Genomic DNA, 27471 nt, shown 5'->3' with positions numbered 1-27471 from the left:
TACACCCCTCCCCACCCCCCTCAAAACATATCCTCAGGTTGAGGGTTTAAAAAGAGAAGTACAATTACTAAACAAGGAAAAGACCTTTCATTAACTCTCATAACTACCCTAGGGCTTCATTTCAGAATTTTAGAATAAAAATAGTCAGAGGAAATGGAGAAACAAATATTATTGTCCAAGTGGAGTTGTCAATCTGGCCCACATCTCTAACTGCTGTAGATTACTGTTAGGAAACTGGGATCCAGCACCAGTCCATACAGAGCGCTGCTCCAAAGGCACAGAGTAAATGTTGCTGACAAAACTTCAAAGGGCTCTAATGAGTACAGCTTGAGAAATGACTAATTCCTTACCTGAGTATGATGCATGTATCGGGTCAGAGGTGGAGGGCATGCTTAATCTGGTAATCACTTATAGAAAATGTGGTAATTTTCCTGGAACAAGCCTGATTAGTCATAATGTGCCATATTGGCCAGGGATCAAGAATAGGCACTACTAATTTGGCTCTGGCACATACCCACATTCTCTTTATTACCACCCCACCCACCCACCCACCCCCAAATTACTGCAACCTGGAGTGATGCAGAATTAGAGCTATATCTTATTACATGGACAAAAAGCTGTGGCCTTTGGACCCCCCACCCCCCTAAAAAAAGGGACCCTGCCAACTTGCAGACTAGTAGGAGAAACACTGAGAATACCCTACCTCACTCTTCCTGTCCTACATCTCCCTCTGGTGCCTATGACTGGTAGAACTCACCAGAAACTAGAAGACAAGAAAACTCATTGATATAGTCCATGAAGGTCAGCCTCCTGGGGCACAGACCATAGTGAAGGGTGGAGTGGAGTTGAAGCAAAACATTATCACATTATGTAAACAATGAGTTGAAGTATCAATTATTTGATTTATAAGCACTCATAAATATATATAAATATGGAACCAGTGACAAAAATGGAAAAGCATATTTTCCCATAGTTATATACAAATATTATTGTTGAATCTATCCTAGAGTTCTCTTCTGCACTAAATAGCACAATGCTTTAATCAAATTGTAACTGGGTTCTTTTTAGGTTTCATACATGAAGAATGAGATCAATACCATGCCCCTTCAACTATACTCAACTTTAGATTCTTACCAAGGATCTGTGTGGAACTTTTTCCAAGGTACCCCACCTCAAGTCACAAAGCATAGGAGTGGGAAATTTTTCACTTGACTTAGATTAAAGGTCACTGTAATTCAATAAATGGATAAACAGATTAGAAAATGGAATACCAACTAGATATAGGGATCTATAGGCCCCAATTCCTCCTCTAGGACTGTATGACCACTCTCTTAAGATAGACCTACTTAGGTTTTATTTTTGTATCATCTGAGTGATGGTATGTGTTTTAACATAATAGTGAAAATAAAATAAAAGGAGGGGAGTGTGGTAGTATCTGTAGCCAAAGTCAAATTCTATTTGTGGAAACCTTTATTGTCTACTTTAGTGGTTCCTGAATATATCAAGTCTAGTCCTTACTGCCCAGCACTCAGGGAAGAAAGGTCTAATGTTACTATATGGGGGTTGAAGTAGGTGCCAAACGAAAAGCAGTTCCCACCGCCTCCAAGGAGCAGGAGCTGTTGCTCTTCAGGAAGGAGGATGCTGGTATGATTGTGCAACATTAGTGGCCACGATACACATGTTGTGTCGATCTGATACTCAGAGCTCAATCCTGTAGTCAAATCAATAACAGTCACCCCAGGAACTGAAGAGGAATGAATCCAGACCCCTCCAACCAGTAGAAGCTTCTCATTAAGCACATGAGCTGTGTGGGAGTACCTTGGGGTAATGGGAGGCTGGACATCTACTGATTTCCAGAGGAATCCACAAGTGATTGGTTCCAGAAAGACTACAGAGCTCAATGGCTCCTCAGAAGCACCCAGGCCTCCAGCAATAAGGACTCCCCCTTGCCAGCTGCAGGCACTGTGGGAATGCCGACCTTCAGGTGTATCACCCTCCACTGGGACCTTGACCCAAGTCATTGACTCCACATGGAAAAAATGCCAGTCACTCAATACAGGTTCCGCCACACTTCGGCCCCCGTATACAAACAAATATTTCTGATTTTCATAGGACACTTCTGTTGTTGAATGCCGCCAACATGACAAAGTGGAATCTTCTTCTGTGCTAGCTTTTGTTACCATTACACTTACATCCTCAGTGCTATCATCCTCACTCTTACAAAAACTAAGCTGGAGAATCCCCAAGGCTGGAGTTACTGGGGACAGTCTCCCTCCCAGGACCAGAACTTGAGTATCAGAAAGCCTTGTCATGGTGTGATAAAGGCGTCCATCCCACTGAGCTTCAGTCCCCCAACTGCCTATTTGTTTGCCTTTCCATTCCAAGTCACAGTATCTTGAGAGAAAGTGAAACTTGCTCATTCGGCAATGCCGCCCCTCCTGCTCTCCAAATCCACCTGCACTGAGAATGCCTGGGCTCAAAAGGACAGAGGCGTGGCCATATCTCTTAAAGCTTGGGCTCTGGCTGTCACTAGTGGCTACACTGGCAAGGAGGATCCCTGAAGGGGAAGCAGGATCTACCCTAGGAAATAGCTCTGGGGATGAATGCACCAGAATTTGGGAGAGAGTGTCCCCCTTAGAAGCGGCCAGAATGAAATAGTGGGCGCACTTCAGGTGCCACTCCTCAAACTCGTCAAAGGGTTCAAGATTTTCCACGCGCCGACGTTCTTCTGCGGGCAGAAAGCAGCGATAGAATTCATTCATGTCCATGGCCCTGCAGGCAGCCCAGCCAGCCTGAAGGAAGCGGTGCTGCTGGGACTCCACGTCGGGAAAGCGGTCCAGGCCATGCAGAGGAGAATTTAGCTGCTGAAAATGTTGCTGCATGAACAGGCCAAAGGTATCATGCGGCCTCATCTGCTCGTAGATGACGAAAAGAGCATTAGGAAACCGCTGGGCTGCCCAGGTGATGAGGGCCGCTGCGTTATCGGGTTCCAGGTAGGTCAGCACGGCCTCAGCTAGGAGCAAAGTGGGCGCGGCTTCACCAAGGCCCGCGGCGGTCAGGGCCCGGTCCAACCGCTCCAGCTGCCTCAAGTCCAAGCCCAGGATGTGGTAGTCCGAGCTCTCCAAGCACAGCGAGGAGGCCGGGTCCCCGCTCTGGAAAGGCCCGGTTAAGGCACACAATTCCGGCGTCTCTCTAATCCTCTCCGCTTTGCGCCGCGCCACGTCTGGAAAATCCACCTCCCAGACGGCAGCTCCGGACAGGCGGCCTGCAGCTTTGAGGCGAAAATAAAGCGAGTCCGAGCCGGCGCCCAGCGACAGGATCTGGGCGCGAGGCGCTCCCGGGGCGGCGCACGCGCGTCCCAGGAAGGCGCGCACGCAGTGCCGCACGGCGCGTGCGCGGACGTAGTAGCCGCGGTGGATGAGCGGCGCGCGGCGGGCGGTCCCCGGAACTAGCAGCGCGGCGAAGGTGTCGTGCACGTACCCGCTCGCGGCCAGGGAACTCTTGCTGAGGGCGCTGCTGTCGTTGGTGCTCTGCACTGCTCCCGCCCGACGCTGGCGGCTCCGCGGACCCATGGTCTGAGGGTGCTCATGAGCCCCAAGTCTGTCACGGGGCTGGGCTGCTCTTCCGTTCTAGTGACGCACCTCGCGGACTTCCGTGCGGAAGTACCACCTTTCTGACTCCTCTTCCGGAGAAAAGTGTGCGTCACTTCCTGGAAGAGCGCGACTCGCGGATTGGAATTAAGGGGGTTGTAGTCTGTGCTAACGTTCCACTGATTGGCTTCTTTGATTCTCCCGGACTGCTTTTTCGCTGGAAGACTGTCCGCCACGGCTTATTGTGGACACGTAAACTATCAGGGAGGGTCGGGCTGTCACTGCTGCAAGCTTTTCCCTGTGAAGGGAAATTTTTATCTCGGTTCTAGTTGACTCACGTGTTGCCAGAAATCTTGAAGAGGTGAGTCTGTGGGACTGACAGCCAGAACGTGGACGGGAAAGGTCTACATCGCCTTATAATAATCCCTCTCAATACCATAATGCAACTTTAAGGACATGAATATAAAATGGGCAAGTAGCCGGGACCGGTTTGGCTCAGTGGATAGAGCGTCGGCCTGCGGACTGAAAGGTCCCAGGTTCCATTCCGGTCAAGGGCATGTACCTTGGTTGCGGGCACATCCCCAGTAGGGGGTGTGCAAGAGGCAGCTTGTCGATGTTTCTCTCATCGACGTTTCTAACTCTCTGACCCTCTCAATTCCTCTCTGTGTAAAATCAATAAAATATATTTTAAAAAGTAAATAAATAAAATGGGCAAGTAGAGGAAGGGTCGATCCTTGGATAATAAACTACTAGTGCTAATTTAGTTGGTGCTTTAAATGTTACAAAAAGAGATCCCACTTAAGCCTGAGAAGTCAGTGAAGTCTGGTGCAAAATTAGCAAACCTTTACAGAGGTTGTTGTTTCACACAGTAAAATATTCCCCGCAGATATATACTATAGGTATATATACTATTGATTGTCTTGTATTCCTGGCTCTGTGCTAAGCTGCCAATAAGTAAATTACTCAGCCCCAGTTTCTCAGCTATAAAGTGACATTCCCCTCTACTTTCAAAATTCTAGGATAATAAGAAAATCACAGCGGAGAGGTGATTGTTCCCTCGTGATATGGTCTGAATCTTGTTGGGTGTTTAAAATAGTAACCATCGAGTTTCTGAGTTGGGTGTGTGGGTATCATCACCAGTAGGAAACTGCCTCCAGAGATATTTAAGGAGACTTGTAATTTATTAATTGGGATTTGGTGGCTGGGGACTGAGAAGGAGAAGAAAATCAATATGACTAAATGTGTGATTACCTTGAAGCAATATAGCATAATGATTGAAAGTAAGAGTTTTTGGCTCTGGCTGGTTTGGCTCCATGGATAGAGAGCATCAGCCTGTGAACTTAAGGTTCTCTGGTTCATTCCAGGGCACGTGCCTGGGTTGTGAGCTCCATCCCCAATAGGGGGCATGCAGAGGCAGTCAGTCAGTGATTCTATCTCATCATTGATGATTCTCTCTCTCCCTCTCCATTCCTCTCTGAAATATACACTGAGTGGCCGGTTATTATGATCACATAGTAAACTGGCCACTCAGTGTATTATCTTATCTTACATAATAAAAGACTAATTATGCAAATTGTCCCTTCAACCACGAGTTCGACCTGCAGGCAGGCGGGCCAACCGCCCATATCCCCTCCCCCTGGCCAGGCTGGCGGGACCCCACCCATGCATGAATTCATTCACCCGGCCTCTAAAATATATACACACACACATTGAGTGGCCAGAGATCATAATAATCTGGCCACTAACTTAATAAACAGTAAGTACAAATGTAGAATGGTCTTATCTCAGTGTGTTGCCTTTCAGCTTCTCACTGCAAAATCCAGCCCAAGGCCAAGCTGGTGTGGTTCAGTGGTTGAGCATTAACCCATGTACCTAGAGATTATGGGATCCATTCCACATCAGGGCACATGCAGTGGTTTCGGGTTCAATCCCCATTAGGGAGCCTGCAAGAGGCAGCCAGTTGATGTTTCTATTTCTCCCTTCCTCTCTCTTAAAAAAAAAAAATCTACACCAGGAAAGTTGAATTTGGTAGGGAATGGTATTGTTGATAGAAGTATCTTAGGCAAGAATCAGTGAAACAATTTTTTCAAGTGTGCAAAGATTGTGCTTGTTTTGTGGCTTTCAAATAGATTAATACTAGAGGCCCACTGCTAGGGTCCCTAGCTGCTGCTGCTACCGGCCTGGGCCTCCCTCCCTCCCTCCCTGGGCCAGCCCCACCCCCTGGTTGAACTCCCAGACTAATTCCTGGTCAAGGGGACAACTTGCATACTGCACTTTTATTATATAGGATTGTAGCCAGTGGGTCAGTAAACTTACTACTGTTTAAAAGTTAATCTGGAGAATGGTTTGAATGTGGCACAAAATAAGGTCAGGATCCTAGAGTAGGTTATTATCAGCCTGCTATATAAAATGTCTTAAATGCTTTTTTAGGCTGTTGTCAAACCATGAAAGTTCTTTCTCACAATTCATAATAATAAAGCTGTTTTGCCATATTAAAAAAAAAATATTTCATAAACAATTCCTTTAAATAAATAACTTGTTAAGTATTCTAAATGTTAACTTATTGAAATTAAGTACATTTTTACAATTATTGAAAATTTTAATTTATTAAAATTATTTTTTAAAAAATCAAGTTTTGCATGCTTGTTGTAAAACCTCAAGATTGCACAAAACTGCCTAAACCGGTTTGGCTCAGTGGTAGAGCGTCGGTCTGCAGAATGAAGGGTCCCAGGTTCGATTCTGGTCAAGGGCATGTACCTTGGTTGCGGGCACATCCCCGGTAGGGGGTGTGCAAGAGGCAGCTGGTTGATGTTTCTCTCTCATTGACATTTCTAGCTCTCTATCTCTCTCCCTTCCTCTCTGTAAAAAATCAATAAAATATATATATATATTTTTTAAAAAGATTGCACAAAACTGTATAAGGTAAATAAAATAAAATTCTCTCTTCTGGCCTTTGCCACTTCCAACCCACATTCTAGGGGTAACAGTTTTCTATGTGCCCTTTCACATGTGTTTTAGGAATAAAGATATAAATAAATGAAAGAATGTGTGCATGTGTGTGAGTGTGAGTGTATATGCACATACATGCTTTAGTCATAAATGTCATCTTTCTAAACCATGTATTTTGCCACTTTTTAGTAATAACACCATATCATAGAAATCTTTCCATATAGTCATAGATATTCAGTTGAGTGGATATCTATATATAGATATATAGATAGATAGATAGATAGATATAGATAGATATAGATATAGATATATATAGATATATAGATATATAGATATACAGATATATTTAGCCAGTACCTACTGATGGACATTTAGGTTTCCAATTTTTGTTATTATAAGTAATACTATAATAAATGTATTTGTATATATCCTATAAGATATAAGATAAATTCTTAACAGAATTATTGGATAACAGTGTGTGTGTATGTGTTGATACATATAGCCAATTTGGTTTCTAAAAAGACCACACCAAGTTCTGTTCACACCAGAACTTTTACTTAGACCTTCACCGGTATTAGGTATTATTCTTCTGAGATTCACAATATTTTTTTCTGGATAATTTTATAAGTTAAATCTTTCATGAACTTTAAAAGTCAATTTCTAAGGAATGCTTTTGAGATTATTTTCATTAACATTTACTTTATAAGTCAATTATGTAAGATAAAGTATATTTTCCCATTTTAACGACATCTTTTATGTCCTTTAGTAGAGATTTTACACATATTGATTAAATAGTCCATTTTTTAAAATGAATTACTATTTAAGCACTTACTATATGGTAATGCTTAATTCATTGAAATGCCATTTTTAACTCATGCTGAGTTGGCCTTCCTATGGGTTCTATGGCTTTGTCTAGTCCTGTACAATCTATATTTTTTATTGCCCAGTTTAATATCTTGTTAACTTATTTACCCCTCTCAGGAAGTGCCCGGCTAGCTCAGTCGGTAGAGCATGAGACTCTTATTTACCCCTCTCAGTATCAATTTAGAAATTAGTAATGTGATAAAAAAAAATATTTATTTTTGCAAGGTTATTGGTGAGATTAAATATTATATTATTAAAAGTGCTTATCTGGCAGGTTCTGAATGGAAACTGCTATTATTATCAACATCATCATTATTAATATGTGAGAATCCAGAGAGTCAAGGTGGCTACTTTGAAAATCACTAAATTTCATTTGGAATTTTATCTTAATGTATAAGCCACCTTTGGCGATGAAGGGCAAATTAGGATTTATCACCTGTAATGTGATAGGTTCTAGCCATAGTCCTTGTCCTTAGGAAGCTTATAGTCTAGTGAGGAAGACAAGTAAATCAGTGATTGAAATACAGATTGAAATACAGTTTGAGTGAAAGGTAGTCACTGGAGTTCATGGGAGCATACAAGAAGGGAATTTTAAGTTACTGTATCAATCCTTACAGCTACTTTGTACTTTAATCCCCTTTTTACAAATAAGGAAACTGAAGCTGTGAGGTTAACTGACTTCTAAACTGTGAAAACTAGTAAAAGGACTAGCCATGCCCACTGTAGCCAACACCTCTGCTCTTCCTTTATATACTTTAAGCAATTCAGAATGTAAACTTTTTCTTTTTTCTTTTTTTTTTTTTTTTTAACCTAAAATAGGCCTTATGAATTTCTAGTTTTAGAAGTAGTTTTATAGAAAATACTAAGTAAGGAATACATCCAACTGAATTGCATATTGTAATCCACTCTTTTTCTTATTTCTAGTTCATCTTATTAGCTTTGGAGGGACTTTTCATCTTTTGAAGAATAAATTCACAAAAGTCCTGTTTCTTTGCTATTTTGTCAACATCTGAAAATGTAAACATTTATTTAAATAGGTGAAGCTGAACCCCGAGCAACATTTCAGCTAATTTTATAAAAATGTGTGGAAATAAAGCCATCTGAAGGAAACCCAAGACCACAAAATTTACTGACTGAAATGCATGGTATTGTTCATACCCATAAGAGTGTTTGGAGAAAGACCTTTTTATTCTGCTAAGTCATGATGAAAGCAGAAGACCAGGAACAATGGAAGAGAACCTTTTTCTCAGAACTACCTAAAGTGGTGAGAATTCAACCACAGAATTCTAGAGTGGTTGCTAATTATAATGACTCTGTGTTGTTTCTTTTCACAAAAGAAAAGTGAATTTTACTGTTGTAATTTATAAATTTTTAAAGTTGTATAGCTAAATCTAATAGGCAATTTGCCTACTATAGATTGCAAACATCAAGTGCAAGGTGTGATGCTATGAATCTAGTGGGTACTTAATATGTTTTTACTGACTGTATTCTTTTGTTTTAGGAACTTCATGCCCACTTGAATGGATCCATTAGTTGTAATACCATGAAGAAATTAATACCTAAGAAACCAGGTCTCAAAATCCATGATCAAATGACTATGATTGATAAAGGAAAGAAAAGGACTTTAGAAGAGTGAGTTTAGGGAGATTGTGGACACACTCCCTTTTTTCTCTATCACTATTTTGAGATTGTAAATAGTATGTAAGAATTCAGATTTTAATAGTTAAAGTAATAAGGTAGCCTTGTGGTATGGAGAATATAACTTGACATAAAATTTTCCCAGCTGTCTGACTGTTAATAATATTTTTAATGATTTATGTTGTTTGTGAAATTGTACTACATTGACTATTCTTTAGACTGAAAAGTATAGGCATACTGACTTATCTCCTATTTGCTCCTACCAACAGGGGATGGTGGGTAGGGTGGGAGTGGTGGTGGAGAAGGGAAACTAGTATATCCCACTTAAAAATATCAGTAATGTTTTCTTTTCAGTCATTGATCTTTTTAGATCAATATAATTTTCAAAAAACCTATTCTGTAGTTCTTTATAAATATACAGGTTGTCCTAAAAACATGTATACACACTTCAACAGCTGATAGCTCAATTGATGTTTCTTTCTTTTCAGCCAGACTATGCTTTGAACAAAGGAAGTTCATCCTAAAATGCTATTGGAAATTTGAAAACACAGTTGAAGTACAAACACTGCCTTTATAATCATTCAAAGTATGATTTTTTCATACTTTAATTTTCATTCCTTTTTAGATTTAATTTATTTTCATTCCTTTTTAATTTTAACTAATTTGAAATAATGGATGAAGCCAGACTAAGCTTTGAACAAATAAAATTTATCCCCTAGACTTTTTTTTTATGGGGATACTTAAAGATAAAATTTATGGTACAAAAGATTGAGGGCACACAGATACCAAACAATATTATTTTTGATGTTTTCGATTCCATTCCTTCAAGTTATCAGCAGTGCCTGGACCAGAATGGTCATCAGTTTGAAAACAGGTGTTGACAGAAATAATTATTCATTTCTATAGATTCTTTTAAATTTTGAAAATGAACTATATGTTAATAAACACTAACTTTATAATCATTCACACTGTGTATACATTTTTTGGGATATCCTATGTAATTACTAAAATCTATTTAATTGCTTACTGAATTTGTCTTGAGTTTTTGATGACTAGAGTATCTTAAAACGTTTTATTCATGATATAGATGTTTCCAGATGTTTCAGATTATTCATCAGCTTACTACTAGCCCTGAAGATATTTTAATGGTAAGAAATAAAGCAATTTTTAGATAAGTCTAAAAATTAAGTAATTTATACCCTCTTGTTGCATTGAGTCTGATGAAAAATGTTTTTGCTTTTTTATGGCAACTCCTTTTAAAACCAATGTAAGACATTTGCTTAAGAACTAATATCAAAAGCCTGTGTTCATTGGAAAATATTTGAGGAAAGAATTAGGTAAATATCTTCTGTTAGATGGAAGACAGTATGGAGAAAATCTGGTCCTGTTTTTCATAATATTTGACCATAGATAGAAAGGTTTTATCCCTATTGCTTGGAAGATTTTTCACTGCCTGGTTAGATGTGATAGAGAGTGAAGAAGTTCAAGAAGTGCCTAGAAATTAAATTATTAATTCCTAGTGAAATTGTACCTTTCCTCTAAAAATGTAGGACTAAAGAACACATCTGTGTTCTCTTATCTGAAGTTCTATGATACTATAATTTCCATGATATGGAAGACTGGTTTCTGTGTCATTGATCTAATTAGGATGGCATTTAAAATGTCCTCTTTGCTCAGCTGATGTGGCTCAGTGGTTTAGCATCGACCTATGAACCAGGAAGTCATGGTTCAATTCCCAGTTAGGGCACATGCCTGGGTTGCAGGCTCAATCCCCAGTGTGGGGTGCACAGGAGGCAGCAAGTCAGTGATTCTCTCTCATCACTGATGTTTCTAATCTCTCTCTTCCTTCCTCCCTGAAATCAATAAACACATATTTAAAAGGATAAAAATAAAAATTGTCCTTCTTGTAAATTAAGATAAACGAAATCCTGTCAGTGTTCTTAATCATTCAGCCTTTAGATATTGTTTACCCTGGTCATTTAGAAAAATGCAAAGTAAAAAGTATAACCTATATTTCTGGAGAGCTAACTTTTGACTGATCGAGAGAATTTTCCTCCTTGGCCAAGATTGATCCTCACAATAAAAACTAAATTAATCACCTTTTGGAGGAGAGTTAATCTAAAACTTTAGTTCAGAAAAGTTGACTGAATGCCCATAATGTTCCAGTACTAGAGACTGGGAAATATAAAGACAGATTGACATGGTCCTTGCCCGAGAAGAATTTATAGTCGGGGCTGAATCTGGCAGACACAGATGTGGACCCCAAGGAAGTATTCTTGGACGTGGGTTAGGGATGATACCACAGGCCTCACTGTGGCCTAGATAAATCTTCCATTGCTCTCATACTATATTGCCAGCAGCCTTCATTTGATTTCACAGGTTTCTCTCCAAAATATGGAGCACCCTGAATGGTAGAGATGATCACTTCAGCCACTGAGAAGAATTGCCACTTCATACTCATTGTTAGTATACAAATTAACAAATAGGCTTCTGGCCCTAACCAGTTTGGCTCAGTGGATAGAGCTTTGGCCTGGGGACTGAAAGGTCCCAGGTTCGATTCCAGTCAGGGGCATGTACCTTGGTTGTGGGCACATCCCCAGTAGTAGGTATGCAGGAGGCAGCTGATCAATGTTTCTCTCTCATCAATGTTTCTAACTCTCTATCCCTCTCCCCTTCCTCTCTGTAAAAAATCAATAAAATATGTTTAAAAACAAAACAAACAAACAAAAAAACAAATAGGCTTCTGCATTAGGCTCCTGGGAGCTGGGGTAGAGTGACTTGGGATTGCTGGGCCTGGAACAATGATAAGATGCAAGTTCCTCAGCCTACAGGGATAAGACGAACAAAAGCAGCAATGTGGAGTCCTAGCCTGTTAACCGAGCGGGACCTATAAATACGTCAAACATAAACACTATCGGGAATGGGTAGGACATATGAATACGTCCTTGAGATATATGTTGCGCCCTTAGAGATATTTTTAAAAATATATATTTTATTGATTTTCTTACAGAGAGGAAGGGAGAGAGATAGAGAACTAGAAACATCGATGAGAGAGAAACATCCACCAGCTGCCTCCTGCACACTCCCCACCAGGGATATGCCCGCAACCAATGTACATGCTCTTGGCCCGAGTCGAACCTGGGACCTTTTAGTCCACAGACCAACGCTCTACTGCTGAGCCAAACCAGCTTCGGCTGTAATCTTTATAATTGTTTGTAAAATTTATAATTTTCAATTCGATGTTTCCATTTTTTTGTTGGTATTCTTTTCTATTTGTAATTTTGTATTTTCCTTTGTGCTTTATATATAAATAAACGAAAAATATATATTTCATTTATTTTAATTAAGTATAAATAAATAAAATAACAATATAAAATTACGTCCGCTGGGTGTGACGTACTGACACGTCCTAGTGAAAGAGTATGGGCCCGTTGTACGTTGCATAATTAAAAAGGGAACTCCCTGGTTAACAGGCTAGAGAAGCAATGCCACTGGGTCTTGTGTGCAGAGGCTGCAAGCTCATGCTCGGTGGTGGAGGAAGCAGTGGTGTCTCTCGGTGTACGGGTGTCATGTGATTTTTGAATGCTGTTGTACATACTCTCTGAGACTGATCCTCCCTTCATTACATTTATATTATAATAAATTTATTTTTGGCTTTAATTTAAAAGAAGAAAAAGATGAGACTCAGACCTTGGATTGCAGTAAATCCACTAAGGTAGTTCCCTTGTTAAGCACTATCTGCACAACCAGCCAATCCCTGTTCCTTTGCCTTTTGCCTGCTCATGTACACATAGTCAGAGCAGGTTAGGATTAGGATACTGCCCAAACTGGGTGGCTCAGTTGGTTGGAGCATTGTCTGTACACCAAAAAGGTTGTGGGTTGACTCCTGGTCAGGGCACATATGTAGATTGTGGATTCAATCCTGGTCAGGGTGCATATGGGAGGCATCCGATCAATGTTTCTCTCTTACATATGTTTCTCTCTCCCTCTCTCTCTCCCCCTTCCCTCCCTCCCTCTCATCTCTCTTTCTCCCTTCTTTTTTCTAAAATCAATAAATATATTCTCCAGTGATGATTTTTTAAGAAAAAATTAGGATACCAACTGTAAGGAGTAAGTCACATTGTTACAATATCCCCAACCTGGTCCTTTTTCTATTAGATCTGGTATTTTTTAGGATTGATGGCAGAGAAGGAAACCTATCATCAGCCTTCAGATACCATTTACCCTGGTCATTTAGTAATTTTTGGATTGTTGAGATTTGTGCTAAATTAGATACAGTTTGACTCATATTTATCACCCACTTTCTTTGCCGAAGAAGAATTTTCCTATATACTGCTGGGGGAAATTTAACCCTGCCTAAAGAATTTCATGAAAAATACAACGTATTCCTAAATATCTTGAATAAGAATCTTAAGTCATGACTTGAAATTGTATTCATTAATGTCTAATCACATTAGCTGTTCATTTCCATATATGTTTCTTTCTAGTACTACACACTCATAGATGGTTTTAACTGGATTTTGTTTTGTCTTCTCTGTTTTATCAAACTGCTGTTATGAACACAAGGAAATAGAAAAATGGTTAAAAAGGAGAGAAGAAAACAAGAAGTGTGAATGATGCACATATTTGTATTTAATGTGGAAATGAGGGGGTGATGGGAGATAATGGAAATTTTGCAGTTCTGTCATAATCTCTATCAGGGGTGTGGCAAAACAGGTATTCTTAACCACATGGAAGATTTCCAACATGTTTCCCAAAACAAATGTAATGAGTGAAATGAAGTTGTAGCATTTGGCACTTACACCAACATTATCAATATTATGTTCATTGCTTTTATTATCAGGTCACAAAAGATGTCATTAAAGAATTTGCAGATGATGGTGTCAAGTACCTGGAACTAAGGAGCACACCCAGAAGTGACAATGCTACAGGTAGAATTTAATTATTTCTCAGCCAATGTAATCTTTTCTGTGTGCTTTGGTCATTCATGTGTTTACAAGTTGAGAATATGAAGCACTTACTTTTACTCTATTGTAAAAATAGAATCAACATTCCAAATGTTATGATGTACATTTATGATGCATATTATTAATGAGCAAGTTATTCTTTAAAAAATTAACTCAGGTATTATTTGTTTAAGAAGAATAATAAGGCCTGCAAAATGTCATTTGTTTTTCTTTTTCTTAATTTCAAAGATGAAGTGGGAGGGAGAGAGAGATAGAAACACCAGTGATGAGAGAGAATCATTGCTCGCGTGTCTCCTGCACGTCCACTACTGGGAATCGAGCCCACACCCATGACCCCTCAGTCCACAGGCTGATGCTCTATCCTCTGAGCAAAATCGTCCAGGGTTCATTTGTTTTTCTTGTTTGTTTTTCTCACTCTGAGAAAAAGACATTTGCTCCTTATAGACATTGTCTTAAACAGGCTAATTCTTGCTGCCTGTATCAAGAGCACTTGTGAAACAAAGTCACTGAGCAGATGCAGAATCATGTTTTGTAACAATCACTTAAATGAGGTTATTCAGTCACTTCTCAGGGACTAATAGTGTCTTTGGTCAATAGCAAGCTGTGATGTGGTAAAACCCCTCTGAATGGAGCTGAGCAGATCTGGATGTTGTCCGGAGAAAATTCCATAAGAATAACATCAGGAGATATTATGTAGTATCTTTAGGTCCCTCTTAGCATTTTGTGATCCTACCAGGTCATCTTGCACCCTGACATGTATAGCCCAGTCACCATTCAGGGGGTAAAATTTTTTCAACTACATATAGTATAGTAAGTGTTGACAACTGGGGCAAGCAAAAGAGACTTATCTTGCATTTTTTAACTGCAGAATCAGTTATAAGTTATGCTAGTGAGGGTAGTGAGAGGGAAGGATAGAAAAAAACCTACCAATTATTAGAGCTAGGTTGCTCTTTGAATGGAGATTCAAAAGAGAGGTTTTAACCTAAGTATGTAACAATAGGGGAATGGAATGGTAGACAATAATAAAAATAGTTTCAAATAATGATTGGAAGTATGCTCAGAAGATAGTGTTAAATGACTGAACAGAATACATATTTACTTAGCATCCCATCTATTCAGAATATCTACACTAATAAAAGGGTAATATGCAAATTGGTTGGGATGCCCTCATGCAATGACCAAACAGCAGGCTGCGTGGGGTGACCAGGTCAGCAGGGAGGCAGTGAGGGGAGACCAAACAACCAAACAGCAGGCTGCATGGGGCAACCAGGCTGGCAGGGGGCAGTGAGGGGCGACCAGGCCAGCAGGGAGGGGGCAGTGAGGGACAATCAGGCCAGCAGGCAGAGGCGGTTAGGGGTGATCTGGCCAGCGGGGGAGGGAAGGCAGTTAGGGGCAACCAGACTGGCGGGGCAGGGGGGGCGCAGTTACGGGTGATCAGGCCAGCAGACAGAGGCAGTTAGGGGTGATCAGGCTGACAGGAGGGCAGTTAGAGGCAATCAGGCAGGCAGGCAGGCAGAGACTGTTAGGGGCGATCAGGCAGGCAGGCAGGTGAGCAGTTAAGAGGCAGCAGTCCCGGATTGTGAGAGGGATTGTGAGAGTGATGTTCGACTGCTGGCCGATCCCAGCAGTCAGACATCCCCCTAGGGGTCCCAGATTGGAGAGGGTGCAGGCTGGGCTGAGGACCACCCCTACCCCCCCCACCCCCGCCCCATGCATGAATTTCATGTACCAGGTCTCTAGTATCTATAATAATAAAAGGGTAATATGCTAATTAAACCAGATATCCTTCTGGATGAAGCTGGGGCTGGAGGGAAGCCCGGGTCTTGGGTGCCTGCTGGCCAGAACGAAGCCCGGGTCCCGGGTGCCAGAGGAAAGCCAGTGCTGGCAGCTGGGGGAAGGAAGGCTTACTCTTACATGAATTTCATGCATTGAGCCTCTAGTATACATACATAGAAATTATGCTTAGAAAAACAAAGACAGTGGTTATCTTTGGTGAATTATATGTTAGATTTATTTTACTTCTTTATAATTTCTTGTGCTTTACTAGAGATTTTCCACCAAAAGTAAGCATTTTAGAATTGGGGCACAAAAGTATTTTAGAGGAGCTTATTCTGGAGAGTGCTTTTCCAGAGCTCCCCAGAAGAGGAATATTTAAGAACCCAAAGAGAGGCTTTAGAAAAGGGCTTGTTCTTGTTCTTGTTTTGTTAAAACATTAAATTTTTTTTGTAACAATTTGTGAGAGTCATTTTATGTCTGTTGAATCTAAGAAAACTTTTCAGTCTTTTTATTTTCATTTTATTTTTTATAGTACTTAATTATTTTTCCAAATTTATTAAAGTTCAATTAGTATTTACTAAAATATATCCATAGGGCTGTGTTTTAATTCATCTTTAGCCATGCTTTTGTCACAACATAAAGTGAAAATGTAATTTGTTCATATAGGGATACTAATGCTGAAGGATTAAATAGTTGGTGATCTCTTTACATGTTTTCTTTGTGTCCTTTCCAGGAATGACTAAAAAAACTTACGTGGAATCTGTACTTGAGGGTATAAAACAGTCTAAACAAGAAAACTTAGACATTGATGTTAGGTAAGAAGCATTGTACCTTAGTGGTCACCATTTAAAAATCTAGATTGGGTGAAAATTTTACTACTTTCACCATGGGTGTAATGGATTTTTATAAGTCAACAATAACTGGTTTTTATCTTATAACTAGAGGCCCAGTACATGAATTTGTGCACCAGTGGGGTCCCTCGGTCTGGCCTGCAGGATCAGGTCGAAACGGCTCTCTGACATCCCCTGAAAGGTCCTGTATTGAGATAGGGTGCAGGCCAGGCTGAGGAACCCCACCCGTGCACGATAGGGGCTAGGGAGGGATGTGGGAGATTGGCCAACCCAGGAGAGGCCACAGGAGGGCTCCAGAATGTGTCCGACCTGTCTCACTCAGCCCTGATTGGCCAGACCCCAGCAGCAAGCTAACCTACTGGTTGGAGCGTCTGCCCCCTGGTGGTCAGTGCATGTCATAGTAACTGGTCGACTATCTGCCTCCTGGCAGTAAGTTCATGTAATAGTGAGTGGTTGAGCGGCCTTAACATATTACATTTTGATTGGTTGACTGGACACTTAGCATATTAGGCTTTTATTATATACGATAGAAAAAAACATCAAGAACTCTATTCTATAATGTTGAGAATGCAGCTCTAAATTTATTCATGCGGCAGTAAAATTTTGAGTACTGTTACTGTAGTGAGTATGGCTTTCCATTGCACTTCAGCTAAAATCTAGACTTTTTATTGTGGCCTCCAAGGTTCCATATGATCTGGCTGTCTCGCATACTTTTAACAGCCTCATCTGGACCACTTGTTACTTATTATGGACTGACATCTCTGTTCCCCAAATAGGCCAAGACTATCCCACCTTAGCACCTTTGTACTTCCTGTAACTTTTGTCTAGGACACATTTTCACTATATCCTTGGATGGCTGGCATCTTCTCATTATTCAGTTCAGCTGTCACTTCTTCAAGAGGGGCCTTCCTTGACCATTTTATCTAAAGTGCTCCCCAAATCCTCTAGTCACTCTGTTTATTTCCTTTATGGCAGTCTTTTTAACCAGATCAGAGATTATCTTGTTTAATTGTTTATTTATGCTCACCCTCAGAGTATAAATTCAGTGAAGCCACAAGCTTTGTTCTTTGGCTACTACACATCCAGTTCATAGGACAGAACTGGCACGTAATCAGAGCTCAATAGGACCTCGAAGGAAGAAAGCTAGTTATAGTGCTTCTGACTATAAAATCTGTCAAAATTAAGCTTAACTAGACAAATATCCCAATTTCAAAAACCATCCAAAAGACAAGATAATTTAGAAAATAATATATGCAAATGGCCATTAAATGTATAGAAAACTAACCTCGCTAATCAGATAATTTTTAAAAGAAATATTACAGTACCATTTCAATCCACCCCCCACCACCAAAAAAGGGAATAACCAGTGTTTGTGAACTTACACTGATGGTGAGCATATGTAATTAATAAAGCCTCTCTAAAGAGCAATATGTATTAAGATCTATAAAAATAATTTTCCCCTCTGACCCAGTAATTCTCTTCTAGAAATGTATCTAAGGAAATTGATTAATTTGTGTTAAGATTCTTCATTGTAATGCTATTTATAACAAAAAAGTATAAAATATCCTAAAATGTCCAGCAATCAAAGGACAATTATTATGTTCATATGATTTTTATTATTTTCTAACATTATTTAATGGCAGGGGAAATTGTTAAGTGGAAAAATTGACACTGCATTTTATATATAGTTGATCCAAATTCTGTAAGTAAATAAGTTCTAGAAGAATTTCCTTATTTTTTTTAATATGTTTCTATTTCTTTCAGAGAGGATGGGAGAGGGTGAGAAAGATAGAAATATGAATGAGGAGAGAAAATCATTGATCAGCTGCATCTTGTACACCCTACACCAGAGACTGAGCCCACAACCCGAGCCTGCAACCCAGGCACATACCCTGGCTGGGAATCAAACTGTGACTTTTTGGTTCATAGGTTGATATTCAACCACTGAGCTACGCCCAGCTTTATTTTATTTTTTTAATAAATAGGTAAACTAGTAAATGCAGGAAGAAAGTTACACAGTATTAACAAGGACTCTCAGAATATTAGAATTCTTATAGAATTTCAGTTAATATATGTATCAGCTATTGGATACATATTAGAATTAAATTATTACCAATTTTGTAATCTTTATGAAATAATGGATCTAAGCCTCCTGATGAAAGAATACACCACTATCTGTGATAGAACTCTTGCCAAAAAACTGAATTTGATCTGATTAAGCCTCTAGATTAGATCCAATGTCCAATTTATAGGAAATACGAGATAGAAGAACATGTTAGTAAGACAGGGATTCAACCAACAAATCCAGACTGTGGGAAACTTTATATGGCAAATGACCTATTTTTGATCAGTTTTAAAATGTGTTTTTCTTATATTAAAGATATTTGATATCAATTGACAGAAGAGGTGGGCCTTCAGTGGCCAAGGAGACTGTTAAACTTGCTGAAGAATTTTTCCTTTCTACTAAAGATACAGTTATTGGCCTTGACCTCAGTGGAGATCCTACAGTAAGTTATTTTTCCTAAATACATTTTATTTATTTTTAAAAAGTCAATTTAGTTTGTGGGATAAGGACAACCAGGGTGCATACAGCAACTATTCTCAACCAAGATTCTATGAAAGAATTAAGCCCCATAAAAAAGCAAAAAAGATTTGCATGACAACATGGTTATTTTCTCAATCTTCTAAAGATGGTACACAGCTAATTCCATTCTACATATATAGGAGAAAATTCAGTTCATTTTATATAGTGGATGTCTAATGCTTAATTGTCTAAAGCTTAATTATCTCTTAAAACCTCCCGTTGAGAAAGGCTGGCCTAGAACTTCTTAAATGTCAGATTCAATCAGGGTGTCTCATCTGTGGCACTATTGGTATTTTGGGCCAAATAATTCTGTCTTGTGGGGACTATTCTGTGCATTGTAGGGTGTTTAGCAGCATTCTTGGCTCTATTACTATTGTAGATACCAATAGCACCCTCCCAGTTGTGACACCCAAAAATGTTACATTGCCAAATGTCCCCAGGGTTTGGGAGAGAGGAGGGGTTGGAGATTGCCCTTAGTTGAAAGCCACTGAATTAATCTCATTTTGGCTTTGTCTAAACTTGGTCTGTTCTACTGTTGTTTCTTGAGAGAGAGATGTTCTACTGTTGTTTCATCCATCCATTTGATAGAAGCTTTTTTAGTAATCATGTGGCTTCCTGAATCAGATAAGTTCTCCTTGTTAGCACTGGATACACTTCCAGAAATAAAATTTGGTGACCACTAAATCTAGCTTAGCTAATTGACCTCAGGCTCACTGATACTTAAGATTCTTGAGAGCAGGACTATCTTTGCTAGCTTTGCATGCTCCCAAAGTGTCTAGCACATTGTAGGTGCCTTATAAACAAAATGTACAAATGAATCAATCTGCTGAGGTATTTTTCAGCTATTATTTTATTTATTTGTTTATTGGACAGAGTACACAGTTCCTCAGTTTGCCCAGTGCTCTCATGCATCCTCATTTTAATTTTTATCTTCAAGGCAGGACAAGCAAAAGATTTCTTGGAACCTCTTTTGGAAGCAAAAAAAGCAGGTCTGAAGTTGGCATTGCATCTTTCAGAGGTAAATAATATATATTTTTAAAACATATTTTATTGATTTTTTTTACAGAGAGGAAGGGAGAAGGAGAGAGAATTAGAAACATCCATGAGAGAGAAACATCAGTCAGCTGCCTCCTGCACACTCCTACTGAGATGAGCCCACAACCAAGGTACATGGCCTTGACTGGAATCAAACCTGGGACCCTTGAGTTTGCAGGCCGATGCTTTATCCACTGAGCCACACCAGTTAGAGCAGTAAATAATATTTTAAAATTAGGCTGGAGAGGAAGTCAATTTAGTTGACTTACAGTGGAAAATAGTAATCATCTTTAAGTGGCTAAAAACATACCTGGCTTAGAAAAACATTTTTAGGAGGGGAAAAGTAAAAATGTTTTAACATAAATTATAATGATAAAGGCATGAGTGGCTTTAGTCTCTCATGTTATTGTTTCTGTTTTTGTGGTTCCTGGGAGGGTGGCTGTTGACTTTTAGTACAGCTGTGTCTTTAGAAATAGCTTAATGACATCTTGCTAGAGAAAATTCATGAATTTCCATCATTGACCACATCATTGGTAAGCTGGCATTGAGAGAAGCACCAGTTCATCTCACTTTGTGCTGATAGGGAAAGGGACCTGAGTGTATCACATGTACTAACAAGAAAGGAAGTACCTCATCATCTTTCTAGAAGGCTCAGCAGGGAGATCAGGTGGCCCTCCGTCCCCACCTCCTTGCAGCATGAACAAATGACAGATAATGGCTGGAGAACGTCACTTTCTTCACATCTCCGTGAGGCAAACAAGGGACTCTATTGCACTTTCCCCCATTTTATAAATGGTTTATTTCTTCCTATTCTTTTTTTTTTTTCTTTCCATACAAAAAGCTACACATAATATATACAACTACATGAGTTTGGATTTGTTTCTTAACCAGTTTACGGCCATGCGTCCAAAACAGAAACATCCCCACTGCCACGATATTTTGAATTTATAGAAAAAAATCAATTTGTAATGAATATTTGAAAAATAAATATATTATAATTCAAGTGTTCTTGAATATTTTTAGCTGAAAATTCTCACAAAAAATGATTTTAAAGTTGGTCAGAGCTGTCACTAGGGACTTTTTTTTTTTATAGACAACATGGCGTGTGGGGAAGGTCTGCCGCTTGCATCTACGAACGCATATGGCATACAATGGGTTAAATGCAGGAAATAATACTTATTCTGCTTATTTCATGGGGTTATCCTGAGTATTAGATGGAATGATATATAAAGGTTGAATAACATCAGGACTTAAAGATTTAAGGGAAAAATGGAGCTTCTTGTCATTATTGGTGGTTTTCATGTCTATAAGCTAGGGATCAGTTATCTAGTGGAAGAACTTAAGAAAATATAGGTTCCATGTGTCCACCCTCTGATAAAAAAGACCTTTCACTTTTAGGAAACTATCTAGCTGACCTGATACCTGACTGAAGCAACTGATCAATATAATGAAACAGCCAGCATGTGTCACTGTAACCAGTTATCTCTGGTCTTGGTGCATAGCATCAAAGTGCTTTAGCTTGCTGAAAACTGGTTTGGCTCAGTGGATAGAGCGTCAGCCTGCGGACTGAAAGGTCCCCAGGTTCGATTCTGGTCAAGGGCATGTACCTTGGTTGCGAGCACATCCCCAGTAGGAGGTGTGCAAGAGGCAGCTGATCGGTGGTTCTCTCTCATCAATGTTTCTAACTCTCTACCCCTCTCTCCTCCTCTCTGTGAAAAATCAATAAAATATAAATAAATAATTTTTTTTAAAAAAAGTGCTTTAGCTTAATTTTTGTTGCATTTCTTATATGGTCCATTGGATACAAGATATTTCATTTCCACATGTTATTGTGATTTGAATTTTAGGCTACTAAGGGATAAAGAGCACAGCTAGACATTTTCAGGGTAGTTATGGTATGTATGTAGCTAGTCTTGTCAAAATAAAACATGAGCACGCTGTGTTGAGAGTCTGGGCCCTGGAGTCAGATGGAGCCAGATTTCACCCTTCTCTCTATCATTTACTAGCTCCATGAATCTTGGACAACTTTTGCTTAGAATACATTATGTTTTTAACTACAAAATTTATATGTACCTGAAGAAAAGCCAAGTATAGAGAACTATTATATAGAAAGAAGTAAAAAATGAAAAGTCCCCTTCCCATTTCAGTTGTGCTCTCAACTTGATCGTCTTAACAATTTTGTATTTAGCCGAAACCGGTTTGGCTCAGTGGATAGAGTGTCAGCCTGTGGACTGAAAGGTCCCAGGTTCGATTCCGGTCAAGGGCATGTACCTTGGTTGCGGGCACATCCCCAGTGAGGGGGTGTGCAGGAGGCAGCTGATTGATGCTTCTCTCTCATCGATGTTTCTAACTCTCTATCTCTCTCCCTTCCTCTCTGTAAAAAATCGAAAAAATATAGTTAAAAAAACAACAACAATTTTGTATTTATATATTTCCAGACCTTTTTCTAATATATGTGAACATACATATACACCATAGGACACATATACATATGGAGCTTTGGATTTTGTTTTTGAAAATTACTTTTTCTGAGCTTTAATTTCTTCATCTTAATACTTTTCCTTAAATGTGTTTATCATCATTGGCTATAATTATTATCACTGGAATGAATCTAGAATATTGGGAAATGAATAGGAAGATAAAAGGCAAAGAGAAGAGCTAGGAAGGTATAAGTAATTCAGCTTTTCAGAATATCTGTACTACCTTTTCAGGGACAGAGTACCTAGCTTTAGAAAAAGCACTTTTAAAACAACTGAAAGAGGTTATTGATGTCCTCTCTCTTTTTGAGATCCCAAACATCAAGGAAGAAACACAAGTTCTCCTGGATCTGTTTCCTGACAGAATTGGACATGGGACATTTCTCAATTCCTCTGAGAGAGGATCCTTGGATCTAGTAGACTTTGTGAGGAAACACCAGATACCGCTGGGTAAGGCTTAGGGCTTCAGGTCCTTCAGACAACCCTATGCCCCTTCCACCCTCACCCCCACATTGCAACCCAGATGTAGAGAAGTTTTGTCCTAAATATGTAAATATTTAGAAAGTAAAAGATAGGAATAAGTGCTTTCTGACCCTTATTTAAGTAACACAAAGTTTTAACTTCCATCCTATCTAATAAAAGAGTCATATGCAAATTGACCATCACTCCAGCACACAAGATGGCTGCCCCCATGTGGACACAAGATGGCCACCACAAGATGACCAGCAGAGGAGGACAGTTGGGAGGGACCAGGCCTGCAAGGGAGGGCAGTTGTGGGCAATCAACCTTGTAGGGGAGGGTAGTTAGGGGTGACCAGGCCAGCAAAGGAGGGAAGTTGGGGGGAAACAGGCTGGCAGGGGAACAGTTAGGCATCAATCAGGCTGGCATGGGAGTGGTTAGGGGGTGATCAGGCTGGAAGGCAGAAGTGGTTAGGGGCAATCAGGAAGGGAGGCAGGCGAGCATTTGGGAGCCAGCAGTCCTGGATTGTGAGAGGGATGTCCGACTGCTGGGATCGGGCCTAAACGGGCAGTCGGACATCCCTTGAGGGGTCCCAGGTTGAAGAGGGTGCAGGCTGGGCTGAGAGACACCCCCATCCCTGTGCATGAATTTTGTGCACTGGGCCTCTAGTTAGAATATGAGAGCAGAGCCCTTCTCTGTTTTCCCTACTTCCTAGAACTCAGTATTATACTGAAGGAATAAGGGGCATCTAGTATTTTGAAATGACTTTAACCAAATTAAGATGTGTTATGAAAATGTGTCACTTTTTTTAAAATTAAGAATTATGGAAAATTCAAAGTATATTATTATATGTATGTTGACTGTTACACACTTGTTAGTCTACATGTTTATACCTGGAGCTGTTTTTGTTTAACAGCATATATTTATGAAATGCCTACTCTGTTCCAGTCACTTTTCAAATTGCTAGGAAGAGAGCAGTAAACAAAACAAACAAGCTTGCTTTCTCAAGGAATTTATAGTCTAAAGGTAAGACAGTAAACAAATGCATGAGAAAATATTAGAGTTAAGTTCTTTGAAGAAAAGTAAACAGGCTGATATAATGATGAGATAACCACTTTCAGTTGGATGGATCAAAGAAGGCCTTTCTGAAGAGGGAAAGAAGCAATGACTGAAATCCATTTTTACTGAATGATAAATTCGCTAAATTTACAAATTTACCAATTTGTAAAATATTTGTTTGGGTATGCTTTTCTTAAAACTATTCATAGACTTTTCAGCAATTCATAATTGATGAGGCTTGCTTATTTTTACTGAGGAAAATTTTAAACATCATCAAAAGTACTAGAGAAAATGGAAACTGTAGTGATAGTGATAGTGAGGGGGCAGGTTGGCTTTGCCATTTCTTGGACTGGGTGGCCCTGTGTTGAGGCTGCCTTACCCAAGGGAGCAGACGCCATCCATCAAGTCAATGAAGTATTTCACTCTGCCTAGGGAGCCTGGTACAGTTTCAAGGCAGGAATTTGTTAAAAGAAGTCATTCTTAAGATGGATTTACTTGCAGCAGGCAGTGACTAGATGGTTGTCTGACTAAAAGAAGTAGGGCGTTTTCTTTGAAACCTTGGAAAAGTTCCATTTCTGCTCTTGGTTTTTATAATGCTGTTAACTCTCAAACAGTTCTGCCATTATCTGACCTTTATTTTAGCCTCCATATGTAGACCATGGAGAGGGTAGCAACCCTTCAAGTAATTCCCTGGCTTCTTTACGGTGACTGGAGTACACACCTCTTTTCTCTCTTGTTAAAAGAAAGGGGAAGCACATAGCCATAAAGGAAATATTAATTCTCTGCCTGCCACAGTTGCTGCCATAAGTTGCACATATTTCCCACACAACCGCACTAATTGAACTACAAATTTTACACAAGGTCAACTTTAAAAATATTTTTTGATTTTTTTAGAGAGAGAGAGAGAGAATTATCAATGTGAGAGCAAAACTTGGATCAGCTGCCTCTTGTATGCCCCTTACCAGGGACGAGCCGCAACCTGGTCATGTACCCTGACCTGGGGTCAAACCAGCAACCTTTCAGTGCCCGGGATGATGCCCACCCAATAGCCACACCAGGGCAAGAAAAGGTCGATTTTGTAAAGGAATGAACACTGAAAATTAGCATAACTTAGAAAGATTTCTCATGTATCTACTTGATGATTGAGTCTACTAATCTGCTTTTAATAAAAGGCTTTTTCCCCCTTTCCTGTAGAACTCTGTTTGACCTCAAACATCAAAAGTCGGACAGTTCCATCTTATGACAAGCATCATTTCGGATTCTGGTACAGCATTGCCCATCCTTCTGTGATCTGTGTAAGTATTTTGCTCCTTTTTAGTCCGCGAGTTGCTTTAGGTCAGACATTCACTAACTAGCTGAGTGCCTTGCATGCCTGAGGGTAATAAAGCCCAAATAGAGGAGTGAGAGGGGACTGGGGCATGAGAGGCTACGAAGGGCCAGGGTGACTGGTTTGGCTCCAAGGGAAAAGATCCTGGACAGTAACTAGGGAACATTAAAGAAAAAAAACAGTGCCTTAGCTGGTTTGGCTCATTGGATAGAGAGCACTGGCCTGTGAACTGAAGGGTCCGGGGTTGATTCTAGTCAAGGACATGTACCTCTGTTGTGGGCTCGATCCCTGGCCCTGACAGGTAGGCAACCAATCCATGTGTCTCTCTCACATTGATGCATTGATGTTTCTCTCTGTCTCTCCCCCTCCCATCCACTCTCTCTAACAATCAATGGGAAAGTATCCTCCAGTTAGGATTAACAACAACAAAAATAGTGGTGCCGGCATCCATCCCCTGAGATTCTGCTTTATATAATCAGGGAAGTGTCCTGAGAACAGATATGTTTTTAAAGCTCCTTACATGATTTTAATACGCAGCAATGGTGAGAGCATTGCTCTGGTGTGCTCTAACCAGAAAGGAGAGGTAGAGAGAGAAAAAAACATCAATGATGGGCTGCCTCCTGTATACTCCACACTGGGGATCCAGCCTACAACCTGGGTATGTGCCAGGAATCAAATCCATGATCTTCTGGTTCATAAGTTGACTCTCAACCACTGAGCCATGCTGGCCAGGCTGTTTTTATTGATTTGAGAAAGGGAGACAGGAAAACATGGAATGTAAACATGGATGTTCATTGCCTCCTCGTACACACCCCAGCGGGCTCAAACCTGCAACCTAGGTGTGTGCCTTGACCAGGAATCAAACCCACAATCTTGGTATATGGACTGATGCTCCAACCAACTGAGTCATCTGGCCAGGCTGGGGTTTTTTCCTTTGTTTTTTAAGGGTAAACAAGCCCCATTAGTTATAGCTAGGCATAGATGTATTTATAGGCCGCTGTTTAGACTCTTAAAAGAAGCTTGGTGAATAGGAAAGTAGACTAAAGAAGAGTTGTTTTTAAAAAAATCATTTCCTTGTTCATTTGGAAACTTTCTTGCTTACATTGACAGACTGATGATAAGGGTGTTTTTGCAACACACCTTTCCCAAGAGTACCAGCTGGCAGCTGAACATTTTAATTTGACCCCATCTCAGGTATGGGATTTGTCTTATGAATCCATCGACTATATCTTTGCTTCTGACAGCACCAGGTCTGAACTGAAAAGGAAGTGGAATCATCTGAAACCCAAAGTGTTACATTTTTAAGCTGTAATGAAGTGAATTACTTTTGAGTATGTGTTGCAATCCAGATCTTCCTGCCATATTCCTTTTAATAAACCCTTCACCTCTCATTCTGAAGAACAGTTGCCAGTAGCAAGATATCTCCAGTACCTTACTTGTGGCGAGTGCTCATTAAATATGTCTTAAATTGATTAACAGACTCTGAGGCCTTAAATAGCTTCCTGTATGCTGCTTACTGGAAGGGACGTGAATAATTGCTGCTAAACTCCCAGTGCACCACTGATTGTTACTTCACAGTCCCTTTCTGTTAGTGATCCCACAAAACTTCATAAAACTTGCAGTTGCTGCTAGAGCCTGCCCACCCTCTCCATTCCTGAGGGGGTATTATTTCCCTTTATCCCGATAAATCTTACACTACATTTAAACTTAAAAAAAAAAAAACTTCAGGAAATTCAAAGTAGTTTCTCATCAGGAAAAGTTTGGGAATTACTAGTCTAAATAAAGTGAGAAGGGAAAACAGATTATCACCAAGACCTTTACGCTTTCTAGCTTCTGACAATAGCTCTGTATTTTATTACGCTTATTGTAATCAGACTCTCTTCACTTAAGTATTC

At 39.9% G+C, this 27471-nt stretch overlaps 2 protein-coding genes across 6 annotated transcripts; one reads left to right on the top strand and one right to left on the bottom strand.

Moving 5' to 3' along the window:
* Window positions 1-1454: 1454 nt before the first annotated feature.
* LCMT2 (leucine carboxyl methyltransferase 2) lies at window positions 1455-3694 on the bottom strand. Its single transcript, XM_036444302.2, has one exon. The coding sequence runs from the start codon at window positions 3570-3572 to the stop codon at window positions 1515-1517; it is 2058 nt and encodes a 685-aa protein (XP_036300195.1). The 5' UTR covers window positions 3573-3694; the 3' UTR covers window positions 1455-1514.
* A 33-nt stretch (window positions 3695-3727) lies between these two features.
* On the top strand, window positions 3728-26968 carry ADAL (adenosine deaminase like). Of its 5 annotated transcripts, XM_036444381.2 has the most exons (11): window positions 3737-3951; window positions 8441-8667; window positions 8905-9035; window positions 10129-10189; window positions 13885-13972; window positions 16518-16599; window positions 19016-19142; window positions 20157-20237; window positions 23043-23181; window positions 25444-25544; window positions 26687-26968. In XM_036444381.2, exons 2-11 carry the CDS (start codon window positions 8605-8607, stop codon window positions 26879-26881), a joined length of 1068 nt encoding a protein of 355 aa, XP_036300274.1. In that variant the 5' UTR covers window positions 3737-3951; window positions 8441-8604; the 3' UTR covers window positions 26882-26968. The 5 variants fall into 5 exon arrangements, with proteins under 5 accessions (XP_036300283.1, XP_045439344.1, XP_036300274.1 ...); XM_036444390.2 differs by lacking the exon at window positions 8905-9035 and having other exon boundaries at window positions 3728-3951; window positions 8441-8744; XM_045583388.1 differs by lacking the exon at window positions 8441-8667 and having other exon boundaries at window positions 3735-3951.
* Window positions 26969-27471: the final 503 nt, after the last annotated feature.

Source organism: Pipistrellus kuhlii, unplaced genomic scaffold (genome assembly GCF_014108245.1).
Source record: "Pipistrellus kuhlii isolate mPipKuh1 unplaced genomic scaffold, mPipKuh1.p scaffold_m20_p_1, whole genome shotgun sequence".
Taxonomy (NCBI): domain Eukaryota; kingdom Metazoa; phylum Chordata; class Mammalia; order Chiroptera; family Vespertilionidae; genus Pipistrellus; species Pipistrellus kuhlii.
The sequence above is the reverse complement of the archived record's forward strand: the minus strand, read 5'-3'. Positions and strand labels throughout refer to the sequence as shown.